This window comes from Macrotis lagotis, chromosome 1 (genome assembly GCF_037893015.1).
Source record: "Macrotis lagotis isolate mMagLag1 chromosome 1, bilby.v1.9.chrom.fasta, whole genome shotgun sequence".
NCBI classification, from domain to species: Eukaryota; Metazoa; Chordata; class Mammalia; order Peramelemorphia; family Peramelidae; genus Macrotis; species Macrotis lagotis.
The window spans coordinates 495,069,937-495,084,860 of NC_133658.1; the positions used below are offsets into that span (position 1 = coordinate 495,069,937).

Sequence of the window (14,924 nt, forward strand, 5' to 3'; positions counted from 1 at the left end):
TTATAATATTGTTTTTTGTGTCTAAATTCTGTATCCATTTTGAATCTTACCTTGGTACAGGGTGTGAGGTGTTGGTCTAATCTAAGTTTCTTCCATGTTAATTTCCAATTTTCCCAACAGTTTTTATCCCAATAGCTGGACTCTGGGTTTATCAAACAGCAGGTTACTATAACAATTTCCTGCCGTTGCACATAGTCTATTCCACTGATCCACCATTCTATTTCTTAGCCAATACCAGACAGTTTTGGTTGGGGGGGTTAGGTTTTTTTTTTTTTTGCAAGGCAAATGGGGTTAAGTGGCTTGCCCAAGGCCACACAGCTAGGTAATTATTAAGTATCTGAGACTGGATTTGAACCCAAGTACTCCTGACTCCAGGGCGGGTGCTTTATCCACTGTGCCACCTAGCCGCCCCATCAGACAGTTTTGATGACTGATGCTTTATAATATAATTTTAGATCTAGTAAGACTAAACCACCTTCTTTTGCACTTTTTTTATCGGCTCCTTGGAAATCAGTGCCTTTTTATTTCTCCATATAAATTTACTTACAACTTTTTCTAACTCATTAAAGTAACTTTTTGGGATTTTGATTCGTAGGGACAGAAAGCAATTTGATATAGGTTATGCATGTGCAATCATGTAAAACATGTTTTCCATTTAGTGAAAGAAAATACAGACAAAAGAAAAACACCACTGGGGGAAAAAGTGAGCCAATAGTATGCTTTGATCTGCATTCAAACTCCATCAGTTCTTTCTCTGGAGGTGGATAGAATTTTTCATCATAAGTCCTTTGAAATTGTCTTGGATCATTATATTGCTATAAAATAAATCTTTCCCACTTAACAACAATGGTTGACATCACCTCACTGATGTCATGGTTTTCAAAAAAATGAGGATAAACAACAACATTCCCAGTTGATTATCATACTATTGCTATTACTGTGTACTATGTTCTTCTGGTTTTGCTTCTTTTATTTTGCAGCAATCCTTGTAAATCTTCCCAAATTTTTCTGAAAAGTATCCTCTTCATTTCTCATAACACAATAATTCCTTCACAGTCAAATATTACAACTTGTTCAACCATTTCCATATTGATGGGCATCCCTCCATTTTCAGTTCTTTGCCACTATAAACATCTTGGTACAAACAAATCCTTTCCCCCTTTTTTCTTTTTGTCTCTGAGATATAGTTCTAATAGTGCTTGGGTATAGTTCCAAATTGCTCTCCAGAATGGTAGGTTTAGTTCACAATTTTTTTTTTTACATCCCCTCCAACTTTCCCTTTTCCATTATATTAATCAATCTGAAGTGTTAACTCAGAGTCATTTTACTTTGTATTTCTCCAATTGAGAGTAGAGCATTTTTTCTTGACAGCAATAGATTTGCCTTTTTCATCTGGAAACTGCCTGTTTTCACCCTTTTACCATTTATTAATAAGTAATTTTAGATATTTTACTCTGTTCTCTATATATTTGATAAAAATGAGGCCCTTACTGGAAATATTTGCTATAAAAAAAAGTTCCCAGCTTTCTATTTTTCCTTTTAATCTTGATTGTACTGGTTTTGTTTGTGTAAAATTTTTAACTTACTATAAGAGAAATTATCCATTTTATTTTTCTTGTTTAGTCAAAATTCTTCCCTTTTCCATAGATCTTACTGGTGAACTACTCCATACTCCCCTCATTTGCTTATGGTGTTTTATTGGTACATGATCTGAGATGTTGATCTATACTTAGTTTCTATGAGACTTTTTTCCAGTATTCCCCAGCATTCTTTATTAGATGTTGAGTCTCCCAAAAGCTTGGGTCTTTGAATTTATCAAATACTGGATTACTGTGGTCATTACTGTGGTTACTACTTTTTCTTATGCACCTGATCTATTGATTGTTTTACTGATTACTGCCTTCTAATACAATACAGTTTGAACTCTGGTTATAGTTAGGCCATCTTCTTTCACATTTGTTTCTTGTTACCTTGTTGGTCTTAATATTTTGTTCTTCCAGATGAATTTTATTAATATTTTTTCAAATGCTATAAAAATAAATTTTTGATTGATTGGTATGATACTGAGTAAGTAAATTAATTTAGGTTGAATTGTCATCTTTATTATATTGCCTCACCCTACCTTGAGCAATTGATAATTTTTTAATTATTTAGATCTGACTTTGTGTGAAGTGTTTTGTAATTATTATGTTCATATAGACCCAGGTTTTGTCTTGGCAGGTAGACTTCTCAAGTATTTTGTATTATTTTAAATGGAATTTCTCTTTCTGCCGAGGGTTTATTTTAGATCTCTTTTGTTGAAGTTGTTAATTATTTAAACTAATTTTTTTAATTGATTCTATAGGACTCTCTTAAGTATACTATATATATCATCGGCAAATAGTGAATTTGTTTCCTCATTGTCTATTCTAATTCTTTTTCTTCTTGCTATAATTTGTAGTATAACATTGAATGATAGTGATGATGATGATGATGTACTTCCTTGTTTCATTCTAATCTTAACTTCTAGCTTATCCCCATTACAGATAATGCTTGCTGATGGTTTTAGTTTTTCCTGCATCTATTGAAATAATCCTGTGATATCTGTTAGTTTGTTATTGATGTGGTCTGTTATTGTGATAGTTTTACTAATATTGAACCAGCCCTGCATTCGTGGTATAGATGCTACCTTTGAGGTCCCCCTAGACTAGTATAGGTCTACTGTCTATTTCCACTTCAGTTTTCCTCAGTTTCCTCATCTATAGAATGAATTTGAGAAGGAAATAGCAAATCACTCCAGTCTCTTTGCTAAGAAAACCCCCAATAGGGTCACAGTATGGATTACAACAAAATGTGACAAGTCCTCAAGGAGGATCAGATGATCTAACTTGTTTCTTAAGGAATCTGTATGTGCACCAAGAAACAACAAGTCAAAAAAGAACTTGGATCAACTGATTGGTTTAAGATTGGAAAAGGAATACTACAAGGCTCTAAATTGTCATAGTATGTGATCTTTTTGATGTATTGTTGTAATCTTGCTAGGACTTAAATTTGTGGCATCAATATTCATTAGAGAATTGTTGTGTTGTTTTATTTTCCCCTCTGTTTTCACTCTACCTAGTTTAGGTATTATCTCCATATTTGTGCTGTAAAAAAGAAATTTGGAAGGACTCCTTTCCCATAGTTTTTCATTGTTTTTCAAATATTTGGTAGAATTCACTTAAGAATCCAGCTGGTACTGACAAGTTTTTCTTTGGGCACTCATTGACAGTTTGTTCAGTTTGTAATTTTTCAATTTCTTTTTTCTAAGATGGTTATTTCATTAATTCAATTAATTCCAAAGATATTAATCTAGACAATTTATATTTTTGTAAATATACATTCATTTCATTTAAATTTGTTGGTATATAATTGGGTAAAATGACTCTTAATAATTTTTTTAAATTTTACTCTTCCTTAGTGAGGAATTCATTCTGTTCATTTTTGATATGGGTTTATTTGGGTTTTCTTTTTTTTTAAATCAAATTAACCAGTGGTTTTAATATTTTATTGGTATTCCCCCCCCCCCAACCCCCATAAAGTCAACTCCTAGGTTTATTTAGTAGTTAAGTAATTTCTGACTTTCAATTTTATTTCCTTTGGTTTCAGGATTTCCAATTTGATAATTAATTGGGGGGTTTTAATTTGTTCCTTTACGATTTTGTTTTTTTTTCAATTGCAGACCTAATTCATTAAACTGTTTTTCTATTATATAAGCATTAAGACATATAAATTTTTCCCAAGTAGTACTGCTTTGGTTGTATTCCATGAGTTTTTATATGTTGTTTCATTGTTTTCATTCTTGAATGAAATTATTAATTCTGTGATTTATTTTACTCATTATTTTTTTAGGATTTGATTATTTAGTTTCCAATTAATTTTCAACCTGTGTTTCTGCATCTCTTTTGAGTGTAATTTTTATTGCATTATGATATGAAAAAGATACATTTGATATTTGTGCTTTTCTGCATTTGGTCTTGTGGTTTTTTTCCCTAATACATGATCACTTTTTTGTGTAGATACCATATACCACTGAAAAATAGGCATATTCCTTTTTTTTTCCCCCCATGGAGTTTTCTCCAGAGGTCTATCATATCTTAACTTTCCTAAAATTCTATTCACATCCTTAGCTTCTTTTTTTGCTTAATTTTTGGTTGAGAGGGGAAAGTTAAGGTCCCCGACTAGTATAGATCTACTTTTTATTTCCTGCTGTATCTAATTTAATTTAGCCATTAAGAATTTGGATGATATACCATTTGGTGTTTAGTGTTGATACTTGCCTGTGATACCTATTAGCAAGTTTTAGTTTCCTTATGTCTCTTTTAATTATATCTAATTTTGCCTTTGTTTTGATTGAGATCATGATTACTGTCTTTTTTTTTTTACTTCAGCTGAAACAAAAAAAATTCTACTCCAGTTCATTACCTTTACTGTGTGTGTGTGTGTGTGTGTGTGTGTGTGTGTGTGTGTGTGTGTTTGCTTCACCCATGTTTCCTGTAAACAATATGTGTTCAGATTCTGATTTTTAATCTAGTTTGCAATTTTCTATTTTATGGGCAAATTTATCCCATTCTTTTTTTTCCCTCCATCCCAGTTTTTCCCATTTATCTTTTTCTCTAGCTCTTTACCCCAACCTTCCTCAAAAGTCTGTTTTGCTTTTGATCACTGCAGCCTTTAGCCTGTCCTCTCTTCTATCAGCTCCTCTCCTTCTTTTTCCTTTTCCTTTCCTACCTTCCTGTAGAGTAAGATTAAAATAGATTTCTGTGCCCAACTGAATATATATATTATTTCCTCTTTGAGCCAGTTCTGGTGAAAGTAAGATTTGCATATTGCCTGCCACTCCCATCTTTCCCTCCACTGTAAAAATTCTTTCATGATGCTTTTATGTGAGAAAATTTATCCCATTCTGTCTCATCCTTGTTCCAGTAATCCCTCTTTCATTCATTCATTAATTTATTTTTTCTAATCATAATATAGTTTTTAAGTTACAAGTGTCATCTTTCCATATGGATTCCTACATTTCACACATTAGATTTGTAAACAGTTTAACCTTATGAATCCCTTATGATTTGATTTCTGCTTTACTTTTTTTTATGCTTTTCTTGAGTCATGTATTTAAGAATCAGATTTTCCCTTTTGACTCTTATCAAAATCTTTTGTTAAATGTTAAAATTTTTAACTCATGAGGTGGCTAGGTGGCTCAGTGGATGGAGCACCGGCCTTAGAGTCAGGAGTACCTGAGTTCAAATCCGGCCTCAGACACTTAATAATTACCTAGCTGTGTGTAGTTGGGCAAGTCACTTAACCCCATTTGCCTTGCAAAAACCTAAAAAAAAACCAAACTGCTATAAAAGTTAATATTTTCCCCTGAAGGACTATACTCAATTTCACTGGGCAGATGATTATTGGTTATAATTCCAACTTCTCTGTGATTTCATATTCCAAGCCCTCTCATCCTTTAAGGTAGAAGCTGCCAAATTCTGTGTTATCTTGACTATGGCTCCTTATTACCTTCTTTGGTGAATTTTTATACTCTTTTCCCATTTTTTAAACTTCTTTTTCCAAGCTGTTAACTCTTTCATTATGATGTTCTTGCATCATTCATTTATTTCCCAATTTTTCCTTTGTCTCTTTTACTTGATTTTTAGAATCCTTTTTGGAGCAGCTAGATGGCACAGTGATAGAGCACCAGCTTTGGAGTCAGGAGGACCTGAGTTTGAAGCCAACCTCAGGCACTTAATAATTACCTAGCTATGAAACCTTGGGCACTTAACCCCACTGTCTTACAAAAATCAAAAAATAAATAAAAATAAACGTTGAGATTTGCTTTAAAAAATCTTTTTGGAGGTCTTTTGGGAATTCTTTTGGGACTTAACTCCAATTCACATTTTATTGAGTTTTTGTCTGTAGCTGTTTTGACAGTGTTGTTATCTATGTCTTGATCTTCCCTGTTATCACAGTTATTTTATTTTCTGTAGCTTCATCATTTCTATGTTAAAGTTGGTCTTTGCTCGTGGAGTTAAGGGAGCACTGCCCCATGCCTCAAGTTTTTCATGATGCTCTTTTCAGAGCTAATTCTGGGGACCTATAAGTTTTCAGTTCTTCCAGGGTAATATGATCTTAGTGGATATGTTTTCACTGCTCTCCTGACCTGTACTCTGAACAATCATAAACACTCATTTCTGTCCTGAAAATGTGACTAGGATTCTTGCTTCCTTATGGCCACATGTCCTATTGTGCTAGTGCTCCTCCTCATCCCAGGACTGTAACCTGGGTCGTGGACCCAGATCTTTGTATGGGCTGTGTAACAGAATCCTGCACCCCATACCATCAAAATTTCCTGACCAGTTGTCTTTCTCCCTTAATGCCTCTGGGATGAGAGCGCAAGATGTTGCTTTTGCTGGTGGCTTGTGCCAGATGCATAGTCTACTGCTAACTGTTCTGGACAGATCTTTTCTGATGAGTTTCTAAGTTGTCATGGACTGGAAAAATTGTTTAACTCTGACTATTTGTTGGATCTGCTCCTGGGCATTCATTTTGAGACATTATTTTAAATATGTTTAGAAGGTAATTTGCAAGAGCCCAGATTAGTTCCTGTCTTTATTCAGCCCTCTTGCCTCTGCTTATATTTGAACCATTTTTTCTGTAATGTGTTGTCAATAGCTTAAATTAGTTATTTTGAAAAGCTTTAATAATCTTTGGAGATTTATCCTTTGAGAGTGACTCTTGTCCTTAAAATATTTTTGTCAATTCTGTATTAGTTCATCAGAAGAAGAAATTTCCTGCAAAAATTTTTCCCAGTTAACAACTTGCAAGAACCTTTCAATTTTATATCATCTATAATAATCATCTCTATTCCTTGTTTTGCCACCAACTCTTCCCCTTTTCTGTAATTTTTTATGATAATGACTTTTAAAATTTAGGTAATATCCATTTGAATCTTCTTGTGGTATATGATATAAGATAATAATGAACCATTGCTTTGAAATCTTATTTATCCACATCTAGCAATCTACAATTTTTTTTTAATGATTAACAAATGCTGCTTTGTAGTATGGATTGAGATCTGTTGTTCCTAGATAGTTCTTCTTCTCAATTTGTTTTATTATTTCCTTTGAGATTCTGGACTTTTTCTTTCAAATGCATTTTTATTTTTCAAGTTTTCAAAGTAAGCTTTTGGTAATGTTAGGTAATAAAATTTTAATTCATTTTCATGATGCAACAATACTATTAATAGCTTATGAATTATTTGAATGAATGAAGCATTTATTAAATACTTAATATGTGCAGAACACTTTGCTAAGTGTTGAGAATACTTCTCTCAAGGGTATCTTTTGCTAACAGGAGAAATAACAGACATGGAAAAACCTCATGGTCCTTAAGGTGCAGTGATAAAGCAAAGTTAATGCTTCTTCTATAATATCATTTCCATTGATAGAATTGTATTTCATATTGCTAAGAACTGTCATGAAAAGAACTTTATTTTCTGGGTTTTCAACAGATGAGGCTATCACACCTGCTGGAACGTTGCCAGGTTACTTATTTACAAAGGTTGCTTCCAAGGGTGGTAGCTACAGGCACACCTTAATACGTATTCATATTCAAGTAAAACAGATTCCTGTGTTGACCATGTCCAAAAATATATATCTCATCATGTATCTTGAATTTGTCACAAAATTATCAAGTGGTGGGTAGCCATATTCATCATTAAGCCCTCGCAATTAAGAAGTCAAGTAGAACCCCCTCTCCCCCTTCCTCTTCTTCCCTTCAACTTGTTTTTTTTTTCATTTGTTTTTAAATGTTTGTTTTCTGCAGCTTTTTCCTTAAAGGATTTTTCCCTCACATCTTTATTTTTTCTTTTTGAATATAAACTTATTCTTTGATTCATAATCATTATACTTATTTCATTTTTTATTTGTTTTTCTCATGGAATTAAAACTTTGGGGCACTTATTTTGAGTTTTGTCTTGTAGATTCTGTCCCCAGGTTCCTCTTTTTCTCTTGTTTCTTATTCTTAGAAATAACAGTTGCTGCACATTAATAGAAAGGATATGTAAACTTACGATAGGAATATGTAAACTTCATGATAGCAATTTTCCTATGTCCCTAATTGTGTAGTTTTATGTATAAAAAATTATTTTTACAAAATGAGAATAAATATTAAATTTAAAAAAAAAAACCTTATGGGATATGGCCAAAAGAGAGCCTACAGAAATTATTTACCTTCATTGTTTGCCTTTGATTTGATAGGATACATTGCATATTCCCCAATGGACAGCTAGGTGGTACAATGGATAGAGCTACTGGACCTAGAGAGAGGAAGTTCAAATCTGGCCTTGGTCACTTGCTAGCAATGTGACCCTGGGCAAATCACTTTTCCTCAGATTTCTCATCTATAGAATGAACTTGAGAAGGAAACAGCAAATGACTCCAGTCCCTTTGCTAAGAAAACCCCAAATAGGATCACAGTGTGTGGATTACAGCAAAATGTGAGGCAATGGGAGGACCAGATCACCTAAGTTACTTCTTAAGGAACCTGTTTGTGCACCAAGAAACAAGTTAAACGAAACTTGGGATAATTGATTGGTTTAAGATTGGAAAAGGAATACTACAAGGCTCTAAATTGTCAACTTATTTATTTAACATATATGCACAGTGCATCATGCAAAAAAATACCAGGCTCAATGAATCAAAAACTGGAATTAAGGTTGCCAGGATATCACTCTGATGGCAGAAAGTGAGGAAGAATGAAGAAGCCTCTTGATAAGAATGAAAAGACCGTGTTAAAAATTGGCTTAAGGGTTTAAAATGAAAAAATAAATCTTGGCAACTGGTCCCATCACTTACTGATAAAAGTGTGTGTTTGTGTATATACATACGTGTGCGTGTGTGTGTGTGTGTGGAGAGAGAGAGAGAGAATGTCCAAGTCAAAGCTTTCATTTTTCCAGCAGCATTGTATGACTGTGAGAATTGGATTATAAAAAGCTCTGCAAAATGCTTTTGAATTGTGGTGCTGGAGAAGACAGTTGATAGAAAGGAGGTCAAATCCATCGATAATTTAAATTCAGGCTATTCATTGGTTAGGTCAAATACTGAAGCTGATGTTTAAATACTTTGGCCATATGATGAGAATACAGGACTCAGGAAAAGACCCTGATGTCTTTTGGGAAAGATTGAGGGCAAAAAGAAAAGAGGACAGCAGAGGATAAAATGAATAGATAATTTCATGGAAACAATAAACATGAACTTGGACAGACTTCCAAGAGACAATAGAGAATAGAAGAGCCTGGTGTGCTATCATCCATAGGGTCATGAAAGAGAGTTACTTAAGACTGAACAAGTGAACAACTATAGCACATATTTTCCCCTTCCCTTTTTTGTTTTGTTTTTTTTAGATTTTTCAAGGCAATGGGGTTAAGTGGCTTGCCCAAGGCCACACAGCTAGGTAATTATTAAGTGTCTGAGGTCGGATTTGAACTCAGGTACTCCTGACTCCAAGGCCGGTGCTCTATCCACTACGCCACCTAGCTGACCCTCCCCTTCCCTTTTTCAAAACCTTTTCCAAAATCTTATTGTTTTGAAATTCAGACTCTCAAAATGCATCAATTCAGGTGTTAATGGGAGGGATGTTGTGAGACTTCATTATGTTTTAGATCTTTTTGATCCCACATTACTTAGATTTTACTTTTGTTTTCACCCTTGTCATGAGGTGTGTGTGTGTGTGTGTGTATACATGTGTACACAAATTTAGTGGTTTGCTATTTTATTGTTGGACTTGGTTGTATTTGTTTGCTTGTTTTTTATTGTTTGTTATATTTGAGAAAGAAATAATTTCTTTGGGTCTGGTTTTCTTTCTGGGAAAATTTCAGGTGCTTCTTTTGTCATCTTAGCTCTTTTCATTTATGGATAGGTTCAGATTTACAGGATAGATTACTTGGGTCTGCATCTTGAAGTCTTATACTCTTCAGAATAAATTATTACCCTTGTTGTTTAGTGATTTCAGTTGTATCCAAGTCTTTGTGACCTCATTTTGGTGTTTTCTTAGCAAAGAAGCTGGATTGGTTTACCATTTCCTTCTCCAGCTCATTTTATAGATGAGGAACTGAGGCATACAGGATTAAGCAACTTGTCCAAGATCACACAGCTAGTAAGTATTAGAGGCTGGATTTGAACTCCTGCAGCCGAGTCTTCCTGATTCCAGGGCCTATGTTCTGTTTACTTCGCCACCTAACTTTGTCTCCTGTTTATTCTGGTCATTGAAGAATAGTCTTAGATTATTAAAATTTCCTTTCTTTTTATTTTTGAAGGATTTTTTTCTGGATACTTTCTTGTCTCTTGATATTTCTGCTAATTGAAGAATCTTATATTCAAATTTCCTTTTTTATTTTTGAAGAACTTTTTTCTGGTCACTTAGACAGTGTCTTGGGGTTTGCAGCATAGAGGGTTTTTTGTTGGGTTTGGTTTTTTGTTTTTTTATTTGATGATAATTTATGGATTCTTTCATTTAGCACTTTATCTTGATGTTAAGAATTTCTGGGAATTTTTTTTATTCTTCCTTCGTGATGTTCAGTTTTTTTGACTTGTTATATAGTCTTCTGTGAGAACTATAATCATTAAGTTGTTTCTCTGTCCTATGTCTATAAGTTAACTATGTTCTCCTTATATATGTAGTTGTATTGTTGCTTCTTTTCTTCTAGATTGTCTTTCATTTCCAAATATTTGCATTCCCAATCAGTTTTCCTTTTTTAAAATTTCTTTGATAAGACTTTCTCTCATGGATTCAGGTTTTTCTATTCTTTCAATTATTTCTAATGTATAATCTGAAAATATTTTGCTCTGGTTCCATGTTCTCTTGAGAATCCCCAGAATTCTCAGCCTCATCAAGTATTTTCCTTATCTTGTTATACTTATAGATGCCTAAATCCTTTTCTCTAATCTAGATGCCATTTTTTCCATCTGCTACTAATAACTTAACAGGCTTATCTCCTTGTGCTCAAGATTTTTTTAATTTTCTTCTTCCTGTAATCTTTGTTTTTTTTCTTAATTTTCTCTTACTGTTCCTGATTCTCTCCTACTTACTGGCAATTTTCCTTCTGGGCTGGACCTTTTTTTTTTAGGTTTTGCAAGGCAAATGGGGTTAAGTGACTTGCCCAAGGCCACACAGCTAGGTAATTATTAAGTGTCTGAGACCAGATTTGAACCCTGGTACTCCTGACTCCGGGCCAGTGCTTTATCCACTGCGCCACCTAGCCGCCCCTCCAAGTGATTTTTGAGGGGCAGAATTGGCCCTAGTTTCCTTGTTCCTCAATTCTTGAGCCTAGCTTTGTTGCAGCAGGATACCATTTCTTCTCACTGCTGTTATGTTTCTTATCATTGTAAGACATTGGGTAAATTTTTGCCATTTTTGAGTTTATTCTCTGCTACTGTAGGGTAGGGGGGAAGTAGATGTTGATATGTAGAATTGAGTTCTGTTACATGCAAATGGGATTTATGCAGCCCTGTGGCTGCTCAGTGTGACAGGTAGTGTGGTGGGAGTTAGTGTTGAATGAATATGTTAGAGATTAAGAATTTGTCTTCTCTGCGTTCATTGAAATTTTACTTTGTTTGGGGTCTTGGGATCTTAAGATTATAGAAACAGAAAATTACCTTCTATCTTGCATATTTTTTATCTTGGAGAGGTTTGAGAAACTGAGAATTGGTGAAACTACCTAATCCTTTGTCTTGATCAGTTGATCCAGAAGTTGACTAGATCATTCTCTTTTATTCCACTCCCACTTTTGTTCTGCTTGTTGTAGTTGAATTTTATTTTGCTTGTGATTATTAGCTCTCTAAGTTTAACTCCCTTCTTCATTCTCTGGTGTCCACTTATTTCCTTATTGATTTTAAAATATTTCTAAACCAACTTTGGGTACTTTCAGATTTGTTCAGATAAGAGTGAAATTCATCAGATGTCCACTCCTCCCAATCTTGGTCCACCTCTTGTATTACATAGTTATATGATATAAATTTTCCTCATTATATACCTTTCTTTTGTATTTTTTTTTCAAGACAGTGGGGTTAAGTGGCTTGCCCAAGGCCACACAGCTAGGTAATTATTAAGTTTCTGAGACTGGATTTGAACTCAGGCACTCCTGACTCCAGGGCCGGTGCTTTATCCACTGTGCCACCTAGCCGCCCCACATGTCTTTCTTTACTCCCTCTCTGACTATATAATATGGAAAGGATAACTATTTTTCTTGTTTCTCCTCTTTGAAGTAAATGTTACTCACCATTTCTTGGCTTAAATAGATTTACCTTTCTGGGTTTATTTTGTCACTTGTCTTTGTTTCAAAGATTCTAGTCAGCTCAGGTCTTTATCAGAAGTATCTGAAAGCCCTCTATTCTATTAAAAGATCGTTTCCATTTCTGTCTCTAAAACTACTGCACATCCAAACAGCATAGGACTACAATCAATTATGCAGCATTTTATTGAAATAGGCCTTTAAGCATAACATTTCAAGATTTTCTTTTCTTCATATAGTTTGTAATATAATTTTGTGGGATCATCACTGTGATTCCTTGATACTTTTTTTCCTTCTATTTGATTGTTTCTATTTTTAACTTAATTTGGAAACTTTGTATTTTGGCAGTGGCGTTTTTTGGGTGTTTTTGTTTCCTGGAGGTAACTGATAGGTTTTTCTTCTCTTTTCACCTCGCATTCTGTTTCTAATATATTTGAGCAATTTTCTTTTATAATGACTTCTTTAAATGTAGCATCCTTGTGGTACATATTGACTGTGAGATGCTTGGCAAGTTATTTAAAACCTCTCGGTTCCTTAGAAACTCTCTCTAAAAGAATTGCAGAGTAGATGTTGATATCCACTGGTTCGCAGGAAGTTCCCTCTACTAATGAAATCATAAGGCCACCTGCCTTTTGACTTAGTGTGTATTTTAGCATTAATATTTTATTATGACTTCCTGGAGTTAATGTAGTTGGAGGAGCACTGAATTTGGAGTCAGACACACACCCTGATTAGATTCCAACTCTAATGCAAGTTGGTTCACAGATTCCTCATCTACTTCATTTGAAAAATAAGAAGGTTGGATTACATGATCTCTAAATCTATTTCAATGACAAAATTGATATAGGTGCTTATTTACATATTTCACAGCATGTAAAATTACTTGATGTACCCTTCAAAATCTGTCTTTGAGATATATTTTATTAGCAAGTACTGAACTGCTTAAATATGTGGTGATTTGTATCTTTTTATTAGATAAAATTTATGTCAGATTTCTCAATTACTTCTTTCTCTACCTTTCAGCTTCCAGTAGTTCAGAGGAAAGTAGAGAGAACTCTGAATCTCCTGATCCCTTAATACGTAATGGGATCTCCAGAGGCAGAAGCAGAAACTTCATTGTGACTAGAAATAGATCTTCTCAAAGAAAAAATGGTAAGATAGTAACATTTTAAAGAAATGTATGTTAGAAAAACATTGAAAGGAAAGTAAAATTTACTTAGTTTAGTGTACTGTTAATTTGCATTGATACTCTATATTTCTAAATGAAAGTAAGATTTATTCACTTTACATTTCATGTCTTTTCTCTTAGGTTCTATGTTTTTAGAAAATGGTTGTGGTAGAAAAGCTTTACGCAAAAGGGTCTACTTGAGTGATTCTGATAATTCAATACTGAATAATGAAACAATCAAAGACAAAGCTGGAAGTAACCGAAAAATCCCACGCAAGTGTGCTGCTGTGGCTGCTAATAAGATTAAGCTAATGAGTGATGTAGAAGAAGATTTGAGCTCAGCAAGCATTTGCTCTACAAGCAAAAACAGCAGAAAACTGCCTCACCGAAATGCCTCTGCTGCAGCTAAGAAAAAATTATTATATAACTCTGAGGATGATCAAAGTTTAAAGACAGAGAGTGAAAAAGAAGTAAAAAAACAAAATCAGCAAGCACCAGAAATGTGTTCTAGTGCTGCTAGGAAAGGTGTCAGTGAATCTGAAAATGAAAGTTCTGAATCTGAAAGTAATTTAATGGTGTCACAAAAGAATTGGCATGCTAATGGTTATAAAGCCCATACTGGAGTGGGTTTTACAACAAAATTTCCCTTAATAGAATCTTCTGAGGAAGATTCAGAAAGCTGTAATTCAGAGACTAGCAGTAAAAGAGTCTGTCCATCAACTGTAAAATCTAAGGCCAAAAAATGTTCTAAGGAGGATGCAGATTCTGAGCCAAGTGAATGGAGTGGTAAAAAGTGCAAGAAAACGTGTTGGAAGGGTGCTACTTTATTTAGGAAAGCAAAAGTCCTAAGTGATTCAGAGGACTCTGATGACGGTGAAAAAGAAGCTGGACGACATTGTAAGAAAATGAAAACGTCTTTGAATTCAGGAGATTTAAAGAATGAGCCTCTTGCTGTTTCCAAATGTTATTTGAAACATGAATCTGAAACAGATTTGGATTCTGACCATAGTTATGATGACAATATAGAATGCAATAAAAGGAAAACAAATGTTATGAAAGGTAACTTAACATTTACACTTTTTGTGGTTTCACTGATTCTCACAGTCCATTTATTTCACTTAGTATACTTTGGCCACCTCACTTAGCTTCTCACTCACTCTTTCCCTCCAAGGCACTGCTCTCTAGACACAGACACATCCAAATCTTATTTCATCCTGGATAGATCCTGATAGATGCCACTAACTCTAGTGTTCCCTCTTCTGTACTGAACATAAAAAGTGATATTTTGTTGTAAGCCAAATGGCTATGGCATTAGTTTCCAGTTTGGATTTAGAGAAGCTGGGAAATTGATAGTGAACCAGGGTTGTGGGAAGTAGGAAATAGGGTTGCTTACAGATAGGTTGTATGGAAGGAACCTTTGAATATGCTGAGAGGATTGGTGGTTTCAGTCATGCATCT

General features: G+C 34.2%; 1 protein-coding gene across 2 annotated transcripts in view; it reads left to right on the plus strand.

Annotated features, from left to right (window-relative positions):
* The window catches only part of BRWD1 (bromodomain and WD repeat domain containing 1), a 157,974-nt gene that overhangs the window by 130,436 nt on the left and 12,614 nt on the right, over positions 1–14,924 (plus strand). For both annotated transcript variants that reach the window (XM_074213861.1, XM_074213862.1), the window contains 2 exons: positions 13,322–13,450; positions 13,608–14,525. In XM_074213861.1, coding sequence (XP_074069962.1) covers positions 13,322–13,450; positions 13,608–14,525 — 1,047 coding nt within the window. The remainder of the gene's footprint in view (positions 1–13,321; positions 13,451–13,607; positions 14,526–14,924) is intronic.